The sequence below is a fragment of the Mus musculus genome, chromosome 15 (genome assembly GCF_000001635.26).
Source record: "Mus musculus strain C57BL/6J chromosome 15, GRCm38.p6 C57BL/6J".
Lineage (NCBI taxonomy): Eukaryota > Metazoa > Chordata > Mammalia > Rodentia > Muridae > Mus > Mus musculus.
In genome coordinates, this window is record NC_000081.6 from 99,958,527 (window position 1) to 99,979,262 (window position 20,736).

The 20,736-nt window shown below is 43.7% G+C and overlaps 2 protein-coding genes and 1 long non-coding RNA gene across 10 annotated transcripts in view; 1 reads left to right on the forward strand and 2 right to left on the reverse strand.

The window, feature by feature from the left end:
* Fam186a (family with sequence similarity 186, member A) overlaps positions 1 to 8,567 on the reverse strand; it is a 48,749-nt gene extending 40,182 nt beyond the window's left edge. For both annotated transcript variants that reach the window (XM_030248786.1, XM_030248785.1), the window contains exon 1: positions 8,224 to 8,567. In XM_030248786.1, the coding sequence (XP_030104646.1) occupies positions 8,224 to 8,421 (198 nt within the window). In that variant the 5' untranslated portion in view covers positions 8,422 to 8,567. The remainder of the gene's footprint in view (positions 1 to 8,223) is intronic.
* Positions 8,568 to 11,538: 2,971 nt separating this feature from the next.
* Positions 11,539 to 20,736, forward strand: part of Larp4 (La ribonucleoprotein domain family, member 4) — a 46,294-nt gene continuing 37,096 nt past the window's right edge. For 3 of the 7 annotated variants that reach the window (NM_001284523.1, NM_001024526.2, NM_001284521.1), the window contains exon 1: positions 14,254 to 14,457. In NM_001284523.1, coding sequence (NP_001271452.1) covers positions 14,440 to 14,457 — 18 coding nt within the window. In that variant the 5' untranslated portion in view covers positions 14,254 to 14,439. Of the gene's footprint in view, positions 11,753 to 14,253; positions 14,458 to 14,834; positions 15,339 to 20,736 lie in introns of those variants that run through there. The other 4 variants (NM_001080948.2, NM_001284522.1, XM_006520675.1 and 1 more) reach the window with 2 other exon arrangements.
* Positions 13,641 to 14,761, reverse strand: 2310068J16Rik (RIKEN cDNA 2310068J16 gene). Its single transcript, NR_028124.1, has one exon. It is a non-coding gene; the product is annotated as an RIKEN cDNA 2310068J16 gene (long non-coding RNA).

Sequence of the window (20,736 nt, forward strand, 5' to 3'; positions counted from 1 at the left end):
CACTTTAGTTTAACTTAGACATGAAGGTCCGTCTACTTCAAGTTAAATTTGTCCTAGGATTTAAACATTGAGAAGCATGAAATCATAACTAATTTCCTTTTGTTTACTCATATTCGCATTAATTTTAAAGTATGACTATGATTAGTAGAATATTTATGAATATAATTTTGAAGGAATCAAAAGAAATGTTGAAAACATTTTAAAGCCAACTACAGTGACACATGCCTATAATCCCAGCAGCTGGTGGCAGAGGAAATGGAAGGCAGGAGAACCAGGAGTTCAAGGCCATCCCTGGCTATTTAGTGAGTTCAAGGCCAGCCAGAACTACATAAAATTCTGACTTAAAGGAAACACAAATAAGGTGGGGTTTTTTGTTTGTCTTGAGGCAGGGTTTCTCTGTGTAGCCCTGGATGTCCTTGAACTCACAGAGACCTACCTGCCTCTGTCTTCTGAGTGCTGGGACTGAAAGGGTGCATCACCCACCCCCCAGCACAAATATAAGGTATTTTGGAAAGTGCAGTAGAGGCGTAGAGAGTAGAGAGCACTGCTATGCAAGTGTGAGAATCTGGGTGCAAATCCACATCAAAGCAGAACATGGCTAAGCTAAGCATGCCTATCACCCCAATACTGAGGAGCAGAAATGGGCACCCGGTGGCCAGCATCTTAGCTGAAATAGTAACCTTCTGATTCAGTGAAAGACACTGTCTCAAACAAATTGGTGTGTATATATGTGTACGTGTGTATGTGTGCATGTGTGTGTATATATGTGTACACATGTGTGGGTGTTCCTATACTTCATGAAAAATATAAAGGACAGTATGAAAAGGAGGGAAAAGAGGTCCTTAGCAAGGGAGGGAAAACAGACGGTATGGAATCCTTGTGACATGGGTGGAAATGGAGCTCCGCTGATAGCGCATGCCTTGTGTGCTGGGCAGTGTTCTCTAGTGGAACTGGACGTGTGGAATGACTCTACAGGAGAGAGAGAGTTAGAAATGGCTTATAGACCGGGCATGGTGCCACATGCCTTTAATCCCAGCACTCGGGAGGCAGAGGCAGGCGGATTTCTGACTTCGAGGCCACCCTGGTCTACAAGTGAGTTCCAAGGCAGCCAGGGCTATACAGAGAAACCCTGTCTCGAAAAAAAAAAAAAAAAAAAAAAAAGAAAAGAAAAGAAATGGCTTATAGGCTTATAGTCCAGCTAGTCCAACAATGGCTGCCAACCAAAATTAGTTCCAAGAATCCAGTCATTGTTCCGTTCACAAAGCTAGATGTCTCAGCTGGTCTTCAGCATATGCCAGAATCCTCGAAGAAGTAGCCTGTAAGTGGGTTGTGGTGGCACACACCTTTAATCCCAGCACTTGGGAGACAGAAGGAGGCAGCTCTCTTGTGAGTTTGAAGCCAGTCTGGCCTACAGAGTGACTTTAAGGACAGCCAGGGCCACACAGAGGAACCTGCCTTGAAAAAACAAAAACAAAAAGGAAAAAAGAAGGGGAAAAACAAACAAACAAACAAACAAACAAACAAACCTCTTTACAGGTGTACCTAGCCACTTGGGTTTTAGATGATTTCACATGTAGTCAAGTTGACAACCAAGAATAGCAACCACACTTAACATGCATAAATTGCTAGGTTTGATTCTCCAGCACCACTCAAAATTGGCTGTGGTGACATATGCCTATAATCACAGCAAACAGGAAGAGGAAACTGGAGGATTGGGTGCTCAAGGTTAGCCTTGGTTATACAGTGGAAATTGAGGCTAGCCTGGGCTAGCTGAGACCGTCTCAAAAAAAAAAAAACCAAAACAACCAAAAACAAAATAAGCAAGGTATAATGATACACTTCTTAGATCACAGCACCTAGGAGACAGAAGCAGGTAGATCTCTGTGAATTCTGGGCTAGCCTAGTCTACACAGAGAGTTCCAGACCAGCCAGGGAGATATAGCAAGAGCCTGTCTAAAAACAGGAGCTATAATATTTGTTCTCAAGTAGATATGGTCGTGACTTATATCTATAATTTCAGCACTTGGAAGGTGAAGGCAGGGAGATTTTCAATTTAAGGCCAGTTCGGACTACATAGGGGATTCCATGACAGCATAAGTTACATAGGGAGGCCCTGTCTCAAAACATTATCAATAAATCAAAGCTTATGCACAGCCCTTTACTAGAACATAAAAAATGTGCTGGGCAGTGGTGGTATACAGCTTTCATCCCAGCACTCAGGTGGCACAGGCAGGTCAGCCTGGTCCAATATGGCCATTTTTTTTTTTAATCAAAGAAAGTCAGGACTGCCGGGCGTGGTGGCGCATGACTTTAATCCCAGCACTCAGGAGGCAGAGGCAGGAAGATTTCTGAGTTCGAGGCCAGCCTGGTCTACAGAGTGAGTTCCAGGACAGCCAGGGCAACACAGAGAAAGCCTGTCTCGAAAAACCAAAAAAAAAAAAAAAAAAAAGAAAGAAAGAAAGAAGTCAGGACAGGAACTCAAACAGGGCAGGAACCTGGAGGCAGGAGCTGGCTCAGAGGCTATGGTACTGCTTATTGATTTTCTCCCCATAGCTTGATCATTCCACTTTCTTATAGAAGCCAGAACCAACAGCCCAGGCATGGCACCTCCCACAATGACCAGGACTCTCTCCCATTAACCACTAAGATAACCCCCTACTAAAGCCTCTTCCGGAGGCATTTTCCTGACTGAGGCTCTCATCATACAGATGACTTTAGCTTGTGTAAGTCAATATTAAAACTATATGGCTCACAGGACAAGCAAGACATTTGGAAGAACCTTTCTTAAAAGGTGGTTGTGCCTGTATTGTGAGTCCACTTTATACAGGCTGCCAGAAACGGATGTGGTGTGGCCATGACTCTCAGCCATGCAGAACCTTCTGAGAGCCTTCACCTGGATCCTTGATGCATACTGTGCCACTGGCCAAAGAACCAGGCACGAGAGCCAGGTCACCGTGATGTTCCACAGCAAATTTGGAGTTGTGAGAAGGAACACCACACCCTTTAAAGTTTTGTTTCCAGGTCTGCTGACAGAGGAAGGCTGTCCTCCAGACCCTGAAATTAGTCCATCCTTAGACCTATTGCAAAGTAGACGTTAAAGTATTTGGGAAAGGCTACACAGAAGGAGAATCCGACCAGTGGAAATGCTCTGTTGATTTTAAAGGCTGAAATCAAGTGCCTTCTCTCCTCCAATTCCACGGGAGCCACACTGGGTCTTGCAAAGTGTGGTTGGTTTTTGTTTGGTTAACTGGTTTTGTTTGTTTAATACATTTGGTTGGTTGGTTGGTTTTTGAGACAGAGCCTCAGTCTGTAGCCTTGGCTGGCCTGGAACTCACTAAGATCTGCTTGCCTCTTTCTCCCAAGTGCTGGAACTGAAGGGGTGTACCACCACACCTGGACTCCAATGGGGACTTTTATAACTTTGGAAACAGTATGGTCTCTGAACCATAATTACCCATAAGTAATGGCAAGGACGCACAGACATCAAATGTTTGCTTGGAAACCTGGAGGACAGGTAGAAGTAGCTGTCCTGGGGCTACAGAGATCACTCAAAGGGGGAGAGCAACAGCTGCTGTCCGCAGAGAACCCAGGCTTGCTTTCCAGCACCAGAGGATGGCAGCTCACAGTCCTTCTGGTTCTTGAGAATCTGACGCACTCTGCTGGCCTTAGCAAGCTCTAGGTATTCATGTGGAGCACATACACGCATGCAGTCAAAATATCATATACATGAAGTAATAAAATAAATCTAAGGCCGAGCGTGGTGTCACATGCCTTTAATCCCAGCACTCGGGAGGCAGAGGCAGGCAGATTTCTGAGTTCGAGGCTAGCCTGGTCTACAGAGTGAGTTCCAGGACAGCCAGGGCTACACAGAGAAACCCTGTCTTGAAAAACCAAATAAACAAACAAACAAATAAATAAATCTAAGAATTTTAACACAGATATCTTTAATATACTTTATATATTCTTTTTTTTCTTCCCCCCCCCCCCAGACAGGGTTTCTTTGTGTAGCCCTGGCTGTCCTGGAACTCACTCTGTAGACCAGGCTGGCCTGGAACTCAGAAATCTGCCTGCCTCTGCCTCCAGAATGCTGGGATTAAAGGCGTGTGCCACCACTGCCTGGCTACTTTATATATTCTTAATAGTTTAGGTAATCTTTTAAATATGTAGGTTTTACTTTTGAAGCTTGTTTTTTACAAATATCTTTGCTATAGAGAATTTTTTTAAAATTAATCTGATTTTACCAGCTGGTAATTGAAGTAGGAAGGATTCAAAAATGGCTGACTACTCAAATCACCTACAAAACAAAATATAAACTGATGCCTATTCTGATCCATGAGCAGAGTCAAAGACTGTGTCCTGCTACCAAAATCTCCAAATAACCTTACTAAAGCTGGATTTGAACTTGAGCATGCGTGCATACACACACACATACACATAAAAAGATTCAGAAAGAAGAAAATAATATATAACTCTCTTTATATAAAATGAAGACTAAACAGGCTGGTGGTTAGCTGTAAATTAGGGGGCAGCGAAGCAGAAATATCTAGGAAGATCATAAGGGCTGGGTGTGGCGGTGTACACCTTTAATCTCAGCAGAGGTGGGCAAGTCTCTGTGTGTCAAGGCCAACCTGGTCTACAAAGTGAACTCTAGCACAGCTAGGGCTGTTACAAGAAATCCTGTCTCAGCCGGGCAGTGGTGTCCTCCCAGCACTTGGGAGGCAGAAGCAGGTGGATTTCTGAGTTTGAGGCCAGCCTGGTCTACAGAGTGAGTTCCAGGACAGCCAGGGCTACACAGAGAACCCCTGTCTCAAAAAACAAAACAAAACAAAACAAAACAAAACAAAACAAAAACAAAAGAAGGAAAAGAGGAGAGCGGCTTTGTTGGAGGAGCTGTGTCACTAGAAGCAGCCTTTGAAACTTTGAAAGGTCCTGCCATAGGCAGTTAGCTCTTTCTGCCTCCGATCTGTATATTAAGATGCAAGGGCTAGAGAGATGGCTCAGTAGTTAAGAGCACTGACTGCTCTTCCGAAGGTCCTGAGTTCAAATCCCAGCAACCACATGGTGGCTCACAACCATCCATAATGAGATCTGATGCCCTTTATTATAATAATAATAAATAAATAAATTTTTTAAAAAAAGATGCAAGGTCTCTACTGTCCTTGCCACTATGCCTCTGTTCCACCATTATGGACTCTAATCTTCTGACACTTTCTTGTAGTTGTTCCCGGTCATGGTGTCTTATCACAGAAATAGAAAAGTAAATAAGAAATTGAAGAAGGAGGACTTGGGTACAGTCTTGACCATGCTGACTTTTGGAGGACTGTGGAAAGCTCTGGGACTTTGGACTAGGAGAGAGGTTGAATGCTAGACCCAGGGCTTAGAAGCTATGCTAGGAGGAGGGAGCTTGGACATCAGTAGTGCTGAGAGCAGTTGGACCATGGGTGCCCAACTCAAGATGTTTCAGAGTAGAGTGAGATTAGTATCTCAGCTAGAGGCTGTTCTTGCAATATTTTGGCAACGAATGTGGCTGCCTTCTGCTCTTGTCCCAAGAATCTGCCTCAGCTAAATTTAAAAGTAATGGACTAATTTCTTCGGAGGAAGAGATCTGTTGTGTGGTTATTGTTAGGTCTCAAACCCTGGACACCTGGAAGAGGTACCTATTAACATTTCAAAGTGGACTCTAGCAGGCAGGTTCTCTGAGCATCCCTGAGTCCTTACCTGTCACAGGGTCCTTTTACTTGGCATACCCCACCTGCTTCTGGGCTCCTCTTCCCTCAGCTCTTCCTTATATAATCCATTTTGACCACATTGACCCTTCTGCCTTTTTAGTCTCTTGAACAGTCTCTTGGTCCAAGCCACCTCTCTTGCTCAATGGCTTCTCTTGCTCTCCCTCTCCCTGTCTTCACATAGTCGGGCTCAGTGTGGCCATGTTCACTTTGTACTCTCCTAGATGTGTCTGCCTGTGCTCTCATGTCTATAATAAAAACCTCAATCCCCTTAGGGCAGTCATGTCCCTCTTTTATTTCTTCTTTTCCTTTCAGTTATTAATTATCTCACGTGGGTCTATAAAGAAAAAGAATGAGCAGGACAAACAGAAAAAATGTACAGTGTGAAGCAAAAAAAAGAGCACTGAGAAATTTAACACTGGAACCAAGGTTTGGGCTCAAAAAGGAAGAGGACGAGGAGAGGGAAGAGGAAGGAGAAGAGGAGGAGGAAGAGAAGGAGAAGGAGGAAGAGGAAGAGGAGGTGGAAGAGGGAGGGGAGAAGGAGGGAGAGGAAGAAGGGCCTGCTCCAAAATGGAATATAGGAAATATACTCTCAGGGCAAGACACGCGACACGCCCCCCACCCCCACCCCAGCCAGCTGAGCTTCCAACTTGTAAAAACCAAGAAATTTTCTATTCCTAAAAAAGAAAAAAATGAACAGCAACAACAAAAAGAAGCTTATACAAATGATTTGTGGGAGCCAGGTTCCCTCTTTCCCAAGCAGGCACTGGAACTTGGCAGTGTCAATAATGTGGTTCTGACATTAGAGTCATGAAGGGTGTATGTGTAAAGGGGTTACAGACTCTCCCTCCACAGTTAAGGAGAGCCACTGAAGCCAGGCATATAAAGGGGATGCCCTGCAAGGAGGCCCTGCGATGCCAGTGTGTGCGTGTGCGTGTGCGTGTGCCTGTGAAAGAGAGGCCTGGATTGCACTGGAGACCCCACAAGGCTAGAGGTGCCAGAGCCAGGAGACATCTGGCAAGGAGAGTTGGAGACAGGGAGTGGTACCAGCTCAAGAGGGAAGTGTGTTGCAATCAGCAAGCTGGAAGGAAGGGCTGAGTCCCCAAGGCCTCTGGTATCAGACTTGGAGCTACAGGGTTTCTAGTCTGCTTTGTCCAGTATTTTCTCACTCTGCTCCCATTTGTCCTTTAGAATGGCAATGTATGTTCTTCGCCACCGTGCACCAGAAGTATGTACTCTGCTTTTTTATTGTGACCTTGCAGGGCGTTACAGTTAAGAGGCATTACAGTTTGCCTTGAATCTCAGAAGAGACTTTGAGCTTTGGACTTTCACACAGGGTTAGGACTGTAAAGGAGAATGGGGGCCTTTGAAGTTGGACTCCTTGGGTTTTGTATCCTGATGTAACCACAAGCCTATGGAGGCAAGGAGTGGAGTGTGGTAGTTTGAATGAGAATGGCCGGTAGGCTCACATGTTGGAATATTTTTTGTGGGCTCTGGGGTTTTAAAAGCCCACACCATCCCCAGTTGGTCCTTTCTCTGCCTCCAGCTTTCAGCTGTCTGCCACTGTGCCTTTGCTCTGCCCCGGACTCTCACCCGCTGCCACAGCAGGTCTCACAATGCACACTTTCTTTTACATGTTACCTTGGATGTGGCATTTGATCACAGCAATAGAAAAGTAACTAAGACAACAAATAAAGCTGTTAAGAGCAAACACAGGTGTTGCCAGATGTGAGAATCTGGAACAGGAAACACTGTGTGGAAAGCAGCCCCACTACTACCAACCTTTCCTCTCTTCCCTTTTTGGAAGTCCTGGAGTGGAGCCTAGAGTCTATCTCATCCTCCATCACTGCGATCCACTGTCAGCTTTAATCTACTTTTAAAATCACAGTTATGCCTTTACTTGTGTGTGGGGGTGGGGTGGGTGAAATTGCCACTCCACGTATGTGTGGAGGCCAGAGCACAGCTGGCTATTTGATTTTCTTCTGACAAGCAGGCTCTGGGGATCAACTTCAGGTGTGAGGCATGGCAGAAAGAGCCCCAACCAGCTGAGCCATTTCCACATGACACACCTTTTATCTATTATCTATCTATCTATCTATCTATCTATCTATCTATCTATCTATCTATCTATCTTAGCCACGTCTCATTAATATTCAGCACAACCTGGCCTCAAGTTTGAACACAAGATCAAGATCTTCCTACCTTCATCTTCCTCTTGAGTGTTGGAATTACAGATGTACACTATCAGATCCAGATCTACTGACTTCTTAAATTGTGCGAACAGTTTTGGTGTGAACAGGCTGATACAGAATTGGAGCTTGCTATCTGTCTATGGTCAGTGTGGTAACAGTGTCGTTTGAAGTCAGAGTTAGCTAAAATTCAGTCAGCTATTGAGTGTGAAGTGTTTTCTATTCAAACAACAACAACAAAAAATTTCACCTGGTTGTACAAAGTTATACAAAGCTGTACAAAGTCCGTCAATGGATTGGCTACTCACCTCTTTGGCCCGAAAGATATGTGATTCCTCAATCTTATGGATGACTGACTGTACTGATGCTGGGATCTCAAATTGCAAGCTCAGTGGATTATCACGGTTGCTTATGGGCTTTCTCAACGTGGCAAGTTCCTTGAATTCATCATCATCATCATCTGAGTCAGATTCATAGTAGACTTTGCTCTGCCTTTTGACAGGCATTTTGAAAATTTGGGTGATTTCTTTGTTTCTATTCTGTTTTTCACAGAATATAAACAAATGCTACTAAGTGTCCACTAGGAAGCTTCAAGGACTCCCGAGGTTACAAGGAACACTACTTGGACCTACTAGAAGGCTTCAAAGATTCAAGTCTTGATGATGCTATTAGTAGACCCATTGTGACACTGTCATTGACTAGAATGCTTAGGGCTGCTTCCTCTTTGTAAAGAACTAGACATTCTATACGATTGTAGAACAGGGAGGGGTAGAAAACACAGGGTAGCAGGAATGCTAAAAGGAATGGAAGACACAGTCCTGCATTGAAGAATTACGTTCTAGGTGTTAGAACCCAATATCCAGTCTCTCCTCTCTTCCTGGACTCGGCTGAAATAGGCTTAAGCCTGTATGGGAATAGTGTCCTACGAGCTCCTCATCTGCCCATAACTTTTCTACCATTTGATAGCTTAGAAGGTATTTGGAGGAGTACCAGTTTCCCCTTACTGATGTTTTCTTCTTTTGCTTTCTTTTAGTTTTGTTATGTTTTTAAGAGCCTGACAAACTTTGGGGTTTCATAGTTGACTCACAAAATTGAAGGAAACATTAGAGGCTGCTTTCTACCCAAGTAGAGGTATGCCTCTCTGGGCAGCTCTGACTGCAGGGGAGGCGCTGGGATTACAGGTGTGCTTAGCTAGATAACTTTAAAAGCGGGAAAAGCCTAAGAAATAAAGTTGAGGCCTCTTGGTTCTTCCCCAGTGTGCATTGCCTTTTCAATCCTAGTTCAGGGGTAACAGCAAGCATGGATTTGGGGTGTCATGTACCTAGTCTATCTTTACATAGTTTTACTGTGCTTATGGACCCATAAACTTTACAGTATCATCTGCTAGACTCTACATATTTTTAAAAATGACTGCTGTATGGTTTCAGCTCTCTACAAAAATTTCCTATGTTGGTTCCTTGTTGGAAGCATTGTAAAATTAGTCCTCTGTTGGGTTCTCTCAAGATCTGAACAGAACACAAAAAAGGTGTTTTAGTTCCCAGGGCCTGAGTTGCGAAGTAGCTGCTTTTCTTTTCTTTTCCACTCCATCCCTTCTGCACACTATCGATGACTGAACACAGGGCTCATGTAGGCTCCACAAGCTCTCTACCACTGAGCTACACAGCCAGCTCCACTCCCCTGTATTTTCAGTTTATTTCTAGACAGTTCTTTTTTAAATTGGCGGATTGGGCTTGAATTAACTCTATAGCCCAGACTGGTCTTGAATTTATTTATTTATTTATTTATTTATTTAATTATTTATTTGGTTTTTCGAGACAGGGTTTCTCTATATAGCCCTGGCTGTCCTGGAACTCACTCTGTAGACCAGGCTGGCCTCAAACTCAGAAATCTGCCTGCCTCTGCCTCCCGAGTGCTGGGATTAAAGGCATGCACCACTACGCTCGGCGAATTTAATTTTTAAAATTACATACTACATTGACTGACTGATTGATTTTGTGTGTGTGTGTGTGTGTGTGTGTGTGTGTGTGTGTGAAGCTTGTGGGAGTCATTTTCCTCCTACTATGTGGTTCCTGGGGACTTGAGTTACCAGGCACAGTGGCAAGAGCCTTTACCCACTGAGCAATCTCACTAGCCAAGGTCTTCCACTCTTGATCTTCCTGCTTCAGACTCCAGGGAGCCAGGATGATAGACAATCTCTACCAAGCCCAGCAGCAGTTGTCTTTTAAAGATAATAAACATGTACAGGTCAAACTAAATGTTTCTCTTTGAGATTCCACCGTCAGCTAGGCACAGTGGTGCAGATGTGTAATTCCATTCTCAGGTGCTGAGGCTAGGCGATTGCTAGAGTTGAAATTCATCCTGGGTTGTAGAATGAGGCCCTATCTCAAAATTTTTTAATTTTTTTTTTTCGAGACAGGGTGTAGCCTGGCTGACCTGGAACTCACTTTGTAGGCCAGGCTGGCCTCGAACTCAGAAATCCGCCTGCCTCTGCCTCCCAAGTGCATGTGCCACCACTGCCTGGCTCTATCTCATTTTTTAAAAAAAGGTTGTGACTCCCTTCTCTGTTCCCAAATAACTTCGTAATTGGTACTAGCATGCACACACCACACACTGGTCCTGACTTCTGTTTCCCTTGCATTTAGGATGCTTTCCCTTAGATATTCCAGAGAAACTGCCTGGATGTGGACATCTGCTATGCACATCTGCGAACACCCAGAATACTGCCTGGGCTGATGACCTCACCGGACTCCTATAGTCATTATTTCCTCTCCTATCTTACAGACCACAGCCCAGACCTAGTTACCAAGGATGTTCAGAAGGTTCAGAACTTCCTATTCTTGTCAAATTAAGAAAGTCTTAAAGCTCTCTTATATTTTACAGAGAGAAAGGTACAACTCTTCTGGAGCCATTTACAAAGCCTTGTCAACTGAACTAATTTAAAACTATTTTTCTCTCACTCTTTTTTATTTTTTTAAAAATTTTTTTAAAAATTTATTTATGCCGGGCGTGGTGGTGCACGCCTTTAATCCCAGCACTCGGGAGGCAGAGGCAGGTGGATTTCTGAGTTCGAGGCCAGCCTTGTCTACCGAGTGAGTTCCAGGACAGCCAGGGCTACACAGGAAACCCTGTCTCGAAAAACCAAATAAATAAATAAATATTTTTTTTTTCTTTTTGGTCGAACTTAGAAATTTGCCTACCTCTGCCTCCCAAGTGCTGGGATTAAAGGCTTGTGCCACCACCATCCGGCTCTCTCTCATTCTTGTATCCCTCCCATGTAGCATGGAATTAATCAGCAACTGGATATGCATCCTTTTTGTTGTTGTTGGGGTTTTTTGGTTTTTTGTTTGTTTGTTTGTTTGTTTGTTTTGAGACAGGGCTTCTTTGTATAGTCCTGTCTGTCCTGGAACTCACTTTGTAGACCAAACTCAAACTGGCCTCGAACTCAGAAATACGTCTGCCTCTGCCTCCCAAGTGCTGGGATTAAAGGCGTGTGCCTTTAAAACCTGTAGACCAGGCTGGCCTTGAACTCAGAAATCCACCTGCTTCTGCCTCCCAAGTGCTGGGATTAAAGGCGTGTGCCACCACTGCCCAGCTAAAGGCAAGCTTTAAAATCCTCCCCTTCCTGTTGAAGAGCTGCTGCAGTTACCGTAAGCCACGAAGACCATACAATGGGGTTTTTATGAACAAACTAAAAATGGGGGAAAAATTAAGATAAACTATAAGTTGCTAACTAAAGACATGAAGAGATCTGTGAAGTAGAGTCTTGGGGAGAACCTTATATAGAGAGATATTGATTGACAAATACGGAAGATACCTTGATGCATCATGGCTTTGGAGGTAAGTGCTTTTGTTTCTATTTTAGTGGGAGAGAGTTTTGTAATATAGCTTTTATTTGCCTGAAGTAAACTTTGTCTCTGAGGCGTACTGCCTCTGTCTACTAACCTAGGCTTAGTCCTAGAATCTTCTAGCCTCCGTACAATCTTATCTAGGCCTAGAATGTGTCACCTGTAACACTTGCTGCTGAATAAACTCACCCTTTCCTAGTTCTTTCTGAGCTTAGGGTGTCTGGTTAACTCAGCTCTTCTGGTTCAAACTCCACTCCAAGCTTACTGATGTCAGATTGGCTTCTCCGTTTCTTACTGATTTATTCTGCTTGGGTTCAAACCAACTTCGGCAACTTTGTTCTAGTATTCTGGCTCCTTCTCATTCTTTGGCTTGATCTGTCTTCACCTATGTCTAGTTTGTTCTCTCTCCAACCTGTCTGTGTACAACTGTCCCAGTAAAAAACTGCCCCTTCCTCTCTCTGCACTGCTTCCTCAAGTTGCTTCCCTTTCCTGTCTGTTCTCATAAGAACTGGGCAGATCCTATTCTGTGATTTGGCACTTGGCCACTCAATTAGAAATCACTTTCAAACATGGGTGCTTCCTTCTTCAAGCTAACTTTACCTTCATTGTTTGGGATTAGAGATGTGTGCTAAGGGCTGAGCTACACCATAGCTAGAAATAGGTTTTTTCCAGGATATGACAGTCTCAGGGTTCACAGTGTGATCAAACATTCTGCAACTAAGTTTAATGATTGAGATTAAAAAAATAATAGTAATGGCTGGTCGTGGTGGCGCATGCCTTTAACCCCAGCACTTGGGAAGCAGAGGCAATGTAAGAAAGTGAGTCTCTTGTGAGGCAAAGGAAAGGGGGTTATATGGGTTAAGAAAAAGAAAGTTGGGGCTGGGTGTAGTGGTGCATACCTTAATCCCATCACTGAGCAGGTACAGGCAGGAGGATCTCTGAGCTTGAGGTCAACCTGGTCTACAAAGTGAGTTCCTGGACAGCCAGGAATACACAGAAAGATGTTGTCATGGGGAGGTAGACTTGTGGGGAGGGGAAGGGAGAAAGTAAGCAAAAGAAACAGAAAGGAAAGAATTGAAAGGTTAGGCCTGCAGAGATGGTCTAACCTTTTTTGTTAAGAGCACTGGTTGCTTTTGTTGAGGACTCAGGTTCAGTTCCCAGGCATGCAGGAGGGAGCATATACATGCCTGCAGGCAAAGAGCCATATGTATAGAATGAAAATAAATTTTTAAGAAAGATAAAGAGGGCTGGGCATGGTGGCACACACCTTTAATCTCAGCACTCGGTGGGGGTGGGGGTGGGGGTGCACAGGCAGGCGGATTTCTGAGTTCTAGGCCAGCCAGGTCCACAAAGTGAGTTCTAGGACAGCCAAGATCTACACAGAGAAACCCTGTCTCAAAGTGGGGAAAAAAAAAAAAAAAAAAAACAAGAAAACAAGCAAGAGTTGATGAAATGAAAACATCACTTTAAGGTGTTGTTCCAGCATTCAGGTGGCAGATAGGTAGATCTCTGTGAGTTCAAGCCAGCCTGGTCTACAAAGTGAGTTCCGGGAACAACCTAGTCTACACAGAAACCCTGTCTCAAAAAAACGGAAACACACACACACACAAATATATATATGTAAATTTTTTATTTTTTTGTTTTTTTTGAGACAGAGTTTCTCTGTGTAGCCCTGGCTGTCCTGGAACTCCCTCTGTAGACCATGCTGGCCTTGAATTCAGAAATCCGCTTGCCTCTGCCTCCCAAGTACTGGGATTAAAGGCGTGTGCCACCACGCCCGGCTCATGTTTTTTTAAATTAAAAAAAAAAAAAGTGTTTGAAACTGGAGCAATAGAGACTGGTAGAGGAAGAATAACTCTAGTAAAAATAATTAAATATTTGTATACTATTTTATTTGACTATGAAAACATAATAAAGAAGAGATCTAGGCTAATTATTTTTAGTAGAGCATTAAGCATCACAGCGGAGCATCATTATGTTAATGAGACCTGATTCCGAGGGGCTTGGGCTAAAGTTTTATCAAAGTTGTAGCGAAAGGAATCTGACTGTTCCAGCACTCCTCCAACAATACATTCATAGGGTCTTAAGATTAACTTATGCAAAATGCTTAGTAAAGTACAAGCACTGAGTAGCTGAAGAGTATCTTAGCTCCCTCTTCAGCTTTTTTTTTTTTTTTTCTAATGAGGGGCGGGAGGAGCCAGTACGTCATCAGCAGGGGCGGGTGCACTCGGTCGCTTTTTAATCGGACCTAGGTTTTTAACCACGAATCTGCGCAAGGGTTAGCAGTGCGGTGTCAGCTTTTTGGTAGAAAGTACAAATGCTTTAGTGAGCGTTTTGCACAGCCCGGCGCGGCCTCCCGGGCGTCGACCCACACGCGACACGTACCACACACTTTCGCCTTCGCCGCCACAGACGAGCCTGCCGGAGCGAAGCACGCACAGGGGCGGGCAGGCCCTCCGCCCCCGGAAGCAGTTTTCCTCCAGAACCGGAAACAGTTGTTGCTTCCCGGGAGGAGGGACTGGGCGGGTCAGGGCGCAGCGGCTGACGGCGGGGGAGGAGCCGGGTCCACTGCCGGGTGGAGGGGCAAGGCGAGTGTCCTTATCCTACCGACCGGGGCCCGGGCCTGGGAGCCAGTTGGAGTCGCGGCAGCGTGAACGATCGGGCCGAGCGGAAGCAGACATGTTGCTCTTCGTTGAGGTGAGTGGCTCGGGTCGCCCGGTCGGGCTCTGAGAAGAGCCGGAGTGTTCGGGGCGCGGGCCGGTCCCACCGCCATGTGACTTTCCAGGCCGTCCACGCCGCGGAGCCCGACGAGAGGCTGACACAGCACCTGGGCCGTGCAGGCCGTGCAGCCCCGCTGTGCCCTCCGCAGGCCCGAGGAGCCTGTGTGGGTCGAGGCCCCCGGCGGCAGGGAAAGGGAAGGCGGCGCGTCGGGGGCTGGGCTGAGGTGGCGTGAGGAGCCGAGGGAGCCGAGGGTGTCCCATATGGAGCTCCTGAAGGAGGCGAGCGGGCGGGCGGGCGGCGGGGGCGGAGCCTGCGGAGAAAGGGCGATCAGGTGGGCGCGCTGGGGGTGAGCGAGGCCTCGCGGGGCCGCCTGGGACGGAGCGAGCAACATGTGGGAGCGCGGGAGAAGGGGAACTGCGGGCGCGGTGGGGTTTTGTCTCGCTAACTGGGGAGGGGCGTGTTGTTGTTGTTTTTTTTTTTTTTTAAGAGAGTAGAAAGCTCGCCCGCTCCCCCCACCTCCGGACCCCCCAAGCTGCACCAAAATTTTGTTGGGTTGCGTCCGCCGGCTCTGGAACGTTCGAGGGGGGTGCGGGGGGAGAAAGCGAGCTGGTGCGAACGGCGAAGCCCCACAGGGGTCGGAAGCCTTGAAAGGCACCGCTCTGACCTTTTGTAAAAGTTACTCGGGCTGCGGCTGCGTGGTGCGGGTTGATTCCGCGAACCTGTTCGGGGCCAGTTACAAGGAAAATTGCAAAGGAGGAGAGAAACTTAGGTGAAGCCGGGGTTTTGTGGTGGTGTTGGATCGGTGGAAATACCGTTTCTATTGGACCGTCTACCGTCCGCCTGTTTGAGATTTCAAGGTAGTGATTACCTGTCTTAGACAAATAATGAAGTTTAATTTCTCTCGTTTCTGCCCGGTTGTGTTGAGTGAGCATCAGCTGACTGCCTGGCAAATGCTTTGAGTAGATTCCAGATCATATTGTTCTTACATTGTGAAAACGTCAATCCAGCAAAGCTGCAACTTTGCAACTTGGCATTTGTTAACTATGCCCATAAAAAGAATCTTTTCATGAGAGACGGAATCACAGGTTGTATAATGGACTTGGAAGATGGGGCTAACTTAGGGGCAAAGAGTGTTCAGAGTGGTGGTGGGAGAATCTTAGGGTAGTCTGGCATAAAGTAAATAAGCAATTCTTATTTTTCATTGTGTATATTCGTTGTACTTGGTATTGTGTTACATAAGGACATTTTCACACAAACACGTGTATTGTATATTAAGCAAATAACTGCTTATATCTTCTATACTCATTTTCCCTCATTACTGATCTACCTTTCAGTTGATAAGTTTGGGATCCTAAAAATTAGGCGTTAAAGACGCTTAATTAATGTATGCTGAAGGTCAGTAGTATGTATTCATTTGGATATTTGAAACAGTCCACTAAAAATTTCGAACAGTGGACTCAATCTTTCTGTTTATTTTGTTGTTATTAATTTAAGTTCACCTTGGTTTTGAAAAGGACAAGAAATCAGGTTTTATTGTAAGCAGGGCTTAGTTTCCTTTTTAGGAATTACCATGCCGTGCAAATATTGTTCACCCCACCCCCGGAGACAGGGTTTTTTCTTTGTAGCCCTGGCTTACCTGGCACTCCTCTTTAGACCAGACTGGCCTCAAACCCAGAGATCTGACTGCCTCTGCTTCCTGAGCCCTGGGATAAAAGGCATATTTCCAAGTTTAGACATAGTATATGCCTTTACCTCCCAGAGTGCACCTCTACTCCTGGCTCTGCTAATGAATTATTATTGTATTTTCCACCAAACTACTATGTAAATTTAGTTAATATGCTCATTAGTCACTCAGTTCATCATTTTCTCATATGTAGTTTATTGAAAATTAATGTTTTGAAATATATTAAAACCAGTTAGAATTCAGGGGGGGGGGTGGTACACATCTTTAATTCCAGCACTTGGGAGGCAGAGGCAGGTTGGTTAGGCCATCCTGGTGAACAGATCCAATTCCAGGACAGCCAGGGCTACACAGAGAAACCATGTCTTGAAAAACCAACCAAAACAAAAAACCCTGATTTGTCTAACATATCAACAATTTTACAATATTTTGATAATGGTAATTGATTTACTTTGTGATCTTACACATTTCTTGCTTCTTTCTTTTTTTGTTTTTTGTTTTTTGAGACAGGGTTTCTTTGTATAGCCCTGGCTGTCCTGGAACTCACTTTTGTAGACCAGGCTGGCCTCAAACTCAGAAATCCCCCTGCCTTACTGGGATTTGAACTCAGGACCCTTGGAAGAGTAGTCAGTGCTCTTAACCTCTGAGTCATCTCTCCAGCCCTATAGGCAGTTCTTAAGAGTACCAAGTGCTGGACAACTGACATTCACATTAAAGTTTCTTTTAATTTATAGTACAGGTTTTTGTTGAGGGTGATGCTTGTATATTACAGAGGTCAGGACAGCTTTTCTAGGTTCTGTCCTGAGGGTTCAAACTCAGGATGTCTAGCCTACCAGCAAGTGCCTTTACCTACAAAGCATTGCAGGTCCTTCTTTGGTGTTTTTAAGGACATTCACATAGATAAGTAATATCGCTACATCTATCTCCAGAACTCTTTGGCATCCAGTTTGTAAAATTGAAACTCTGGAAACATGGTTAAGGGTGCTTGCTTCCAGGGACCCAGGCTCAGTTTGTAGTACCCACATCTGGCAGCTCACAACCCCTGCTCCAGAGGATCTAGTACCCTCTGCTGGCTTCTTAGGGCACTTAAACATACATATAAATAAAAGTTAATCTTTCTTGTTATAAATAACAAGAAAATCTGAACCCATTAAACAGTAATTCCTCTTGCCTCAGATTTTACAAAATTTGAAACATTCTAACTAAAGTTTACTGTTCTTTTAGACAGCAGCATTTTAAAGACCATTAGCATTATGTGCTGTGGTGGTTTATGCCTTTAATCTCAGTGACTTTGAGGCCAGCATGTTCTATATATTACCAGGACAGCCAGGCATACATAGAGAGGCCCTGACTTTAAAAAAAAAAAAAAAAAAAAAAAAAACCCTGTCTCAAAAAATAAATAAAGTAAAAGCCTGGTGTGGTGGCGCACGCCTTTAATCCCCAGCACTTGGGAGGCAGAGGCAGGCGGATTTCTGAGTTCGAGGCTAGCTTGGTCTACAAAATGAGTTCCAGGACAGCCAGGGCTTTACAGAGAAACCCTGTCTCAAAAAACCAAAAAAAAAAAAAAAAAAAAAAAAAAAAAAAAAAAAAAACCCAAAAAAGTAAACCCATTTTATGATAATTAAAGGTGATTATATACCTCCCCACCCCCAATACAGTACTCTTTTTTTGTTTTGTTTTATTTTTCAAGACATATGTGTGTGCATATGCATTTGTGGAAGCCAAGATAGATGTTGGATATATTCTTCAATTGCTTTTTACTGAGACAAAGTTTCTCACTGAACTACAAGTTCACCAATTTGGTTATGCTGGCTGGCCAGCCAGTTACAGGTATCTGACTTCCTTTGTGTCCTTAAGACTGGGATTGACCTACCAATCTCCTCCCCCATGTTTGTTTGTGTGTGTCTGTTTGTTCACATTTCCTTTCTTGTGCTGTGACATCCCTGTGAAGGTCAGAGAACAGTTTGCAGGAGTTTTTTTCTATTCTTTCATCATATATGTTCTGTGTCCATCAAAGTGTGGCAAACAATTACCTGCCAAGTCATCTCACTTATTATGATGTAGTTCCAGTGGCTTGGAACTTGTTATGTAGACCAGGATGACTTTGAACTCAGGGATGTTTCCGTCTCTGTCTCTGTCTCCAGAGTGCTGGGATTAATAACATGAACTAACATGCTGTCTCATTTTGTTTGTTTTATTTTTGAAGGCAGGTTTTTTGCTTTTTGAGACAGGGTTTCTCTGTGTAGCCCTGGCTATCCTAGAACTCAGAGTGAGTGGATCACCTACCTGCCTCTACCTCCAGAGTGCTAGGATTTATTTTGTTTTTTTTTTTTGTTGTTGTTGTTTTGTTTAATGTAGATTTCAAATCTTCATCCTTCCTTGGACAAACACTCAGACTCAGCTGTCTTCCCAGCCTCAAAATTAATTTTTTTAAAAAGGATGATTAGGAAGAAAGTACAGTAACAAAATATGAATATATTTAGTCTTGATTTTTGGGGGATCGGGGTTAGGATGGGCCATCCAATCTGAGTGTTGAGCAGGCATTCTGCACTAAGTAGCTCTGGCCTCTTTATTGTGAAAAGTTTACCAAGAAATTTTATGAGTAATTGGTTTTTTGAGTGAGATGGCTCGGCAGTTAGGTTCACTGACTGTTCTTCCAAAGGATCCAGGTTTTATTAGTCTAGTCCCAGGGGTTCCGGTGTCATTTTCTGGCCTTTGCATACTACATGCCATGGTGTACAGATACACGTGTAAGCAAAGTATCTGTATGAGCAAAATAGATTAATTGAAAATTTTAAGGAAAGATACCGGTTGGTGCTTCAGATTATAAAAAAGCAAGTTACTGAAAATACTAATACTAGTCACTTTAGATTTGTTTTGGGCTAAAGAAAATTTTGGTACTAGACAAACATTTGAAGCTTGCAACTTTTTTTGGGGGGGGGGAGGGAGGTTTTGAGACAGGGTTTCTATGTATATGAAGCCTGTAACTTTGATTTTTCTACCTTGGAGCTTAAAACAAGACTTTGGTGTAGTTGCAAATGGAGTCTAAGACTGTGTTGCAGAGGGGTACAAGGTTAAGGATGGTGAGAAACTCATTAATCCAGCTATTTAGTTATAAAACTGATTTCTTTAATATCTTTAAATGAAAACGAAAAATGACTCTGGCTCTGCTATTTACTATCCTAATATGAGCCAGGTTCATATTTTTTGTTTTGTGTTGTGCATTGTTGCTTTTTAAAAAGATTTGGGGGCTGGTGAGATGGCTCAGTGGGTAAGAGCACCCGACTGTTCTTCCGAAGGTCCAGAGTTCAAGTCCCAGCAACCACATGGTGGCTCACAGCCATCTGTAACAAGATCTGACGCCCTCTTCTGGAGTGTCTGAAGACAGCTACAGTGTACTTACATATAATAAATAAATAAATCTTTAAAAAAAAATAAAAAAAAATAAAAAGATTTGGAAATTAATTCCTTAAGATGTCAACTGCAAGTGGCAAACACAACTTCAATAAAATATCTGGGACTCAAGTTCCTATCTGTAATTTGTTTTTATCTATACTAACATGGTTATATTTATGATGTTTCTGTCATATGTATTAAGTCATATAATACATTCTGGTATGGTTGTGAGTTGTTGATATGTAGGAACGTTAGTAAATTGTTACAAAACACAGAAATCTACAGGTTTTTAAGTAGTTGTCTATATGTATGTATGTATATATTTGAGACAGAGTCTCACTTGTAGCCTGTGTTGGCCTCTTAACTTGCTGTAAAGCAGGTATTAGCTTGAACTCCTGTCCCCCCTTCTCTTCGATTGCTCAGATTGGCTCCTGCAGGACTACTTTGACTTCCTTTTCAAAGAAATGTTTGGGGATTTTGTGTGTATGTTTAAGGATTTCACTGAGTTTGCTCAGGCCAGTCTTTAACTACTTGGGTAGCCCAGGCTATCTTCATCAGTGTGCCAAGAGTAAGAGATGACAGATGGACACTACCAACTGACCAAGCAAGGGCTATAGCTCAGTGAGTGCTTATCTGTCATGTAAATCCCTGCATTCCATCTCTAGTACTGCCAGAGTTTTTTTTCTTGGTAAAGAATATCCCTTTGAAGCATATCTAAAACTTCTAAAGCAAAAATGATGATTATTGAATTGTATTAAGCTATATACATTTACATGCAATAGTTAAAAGAATGCAAATGATAAAAATGCATATAGCAGGCTTAGGGGGTGCCTGCCTTTAATTCTAGCACTTAGGAGTCAGAGCAAGTGGATTAGTGAGGTGAGGCATACAGAAGTGTTCTACCTACCTGAGAAATTGGACCTGAACCTAGGCAGTTGAGAGCAGCCTGGGCAACATAATGAGACTTTCTTAAAACAAAAAGTAAGAACTGGACTTGACCAGACAAATTAACTGTGCTTAGATTTGGTTACTTTTGCCTTTAGGGAAATTATTTAACTTTTGCTTCTCAGTTTCCTGTTCTGTAAATTAAGGATTATACTAATAATGTGTCATACCAATGGTAATGACGTGCTAAAACGTTTAAACTATAAGGACTATGTAAGTGTCTGCAGCCTCAG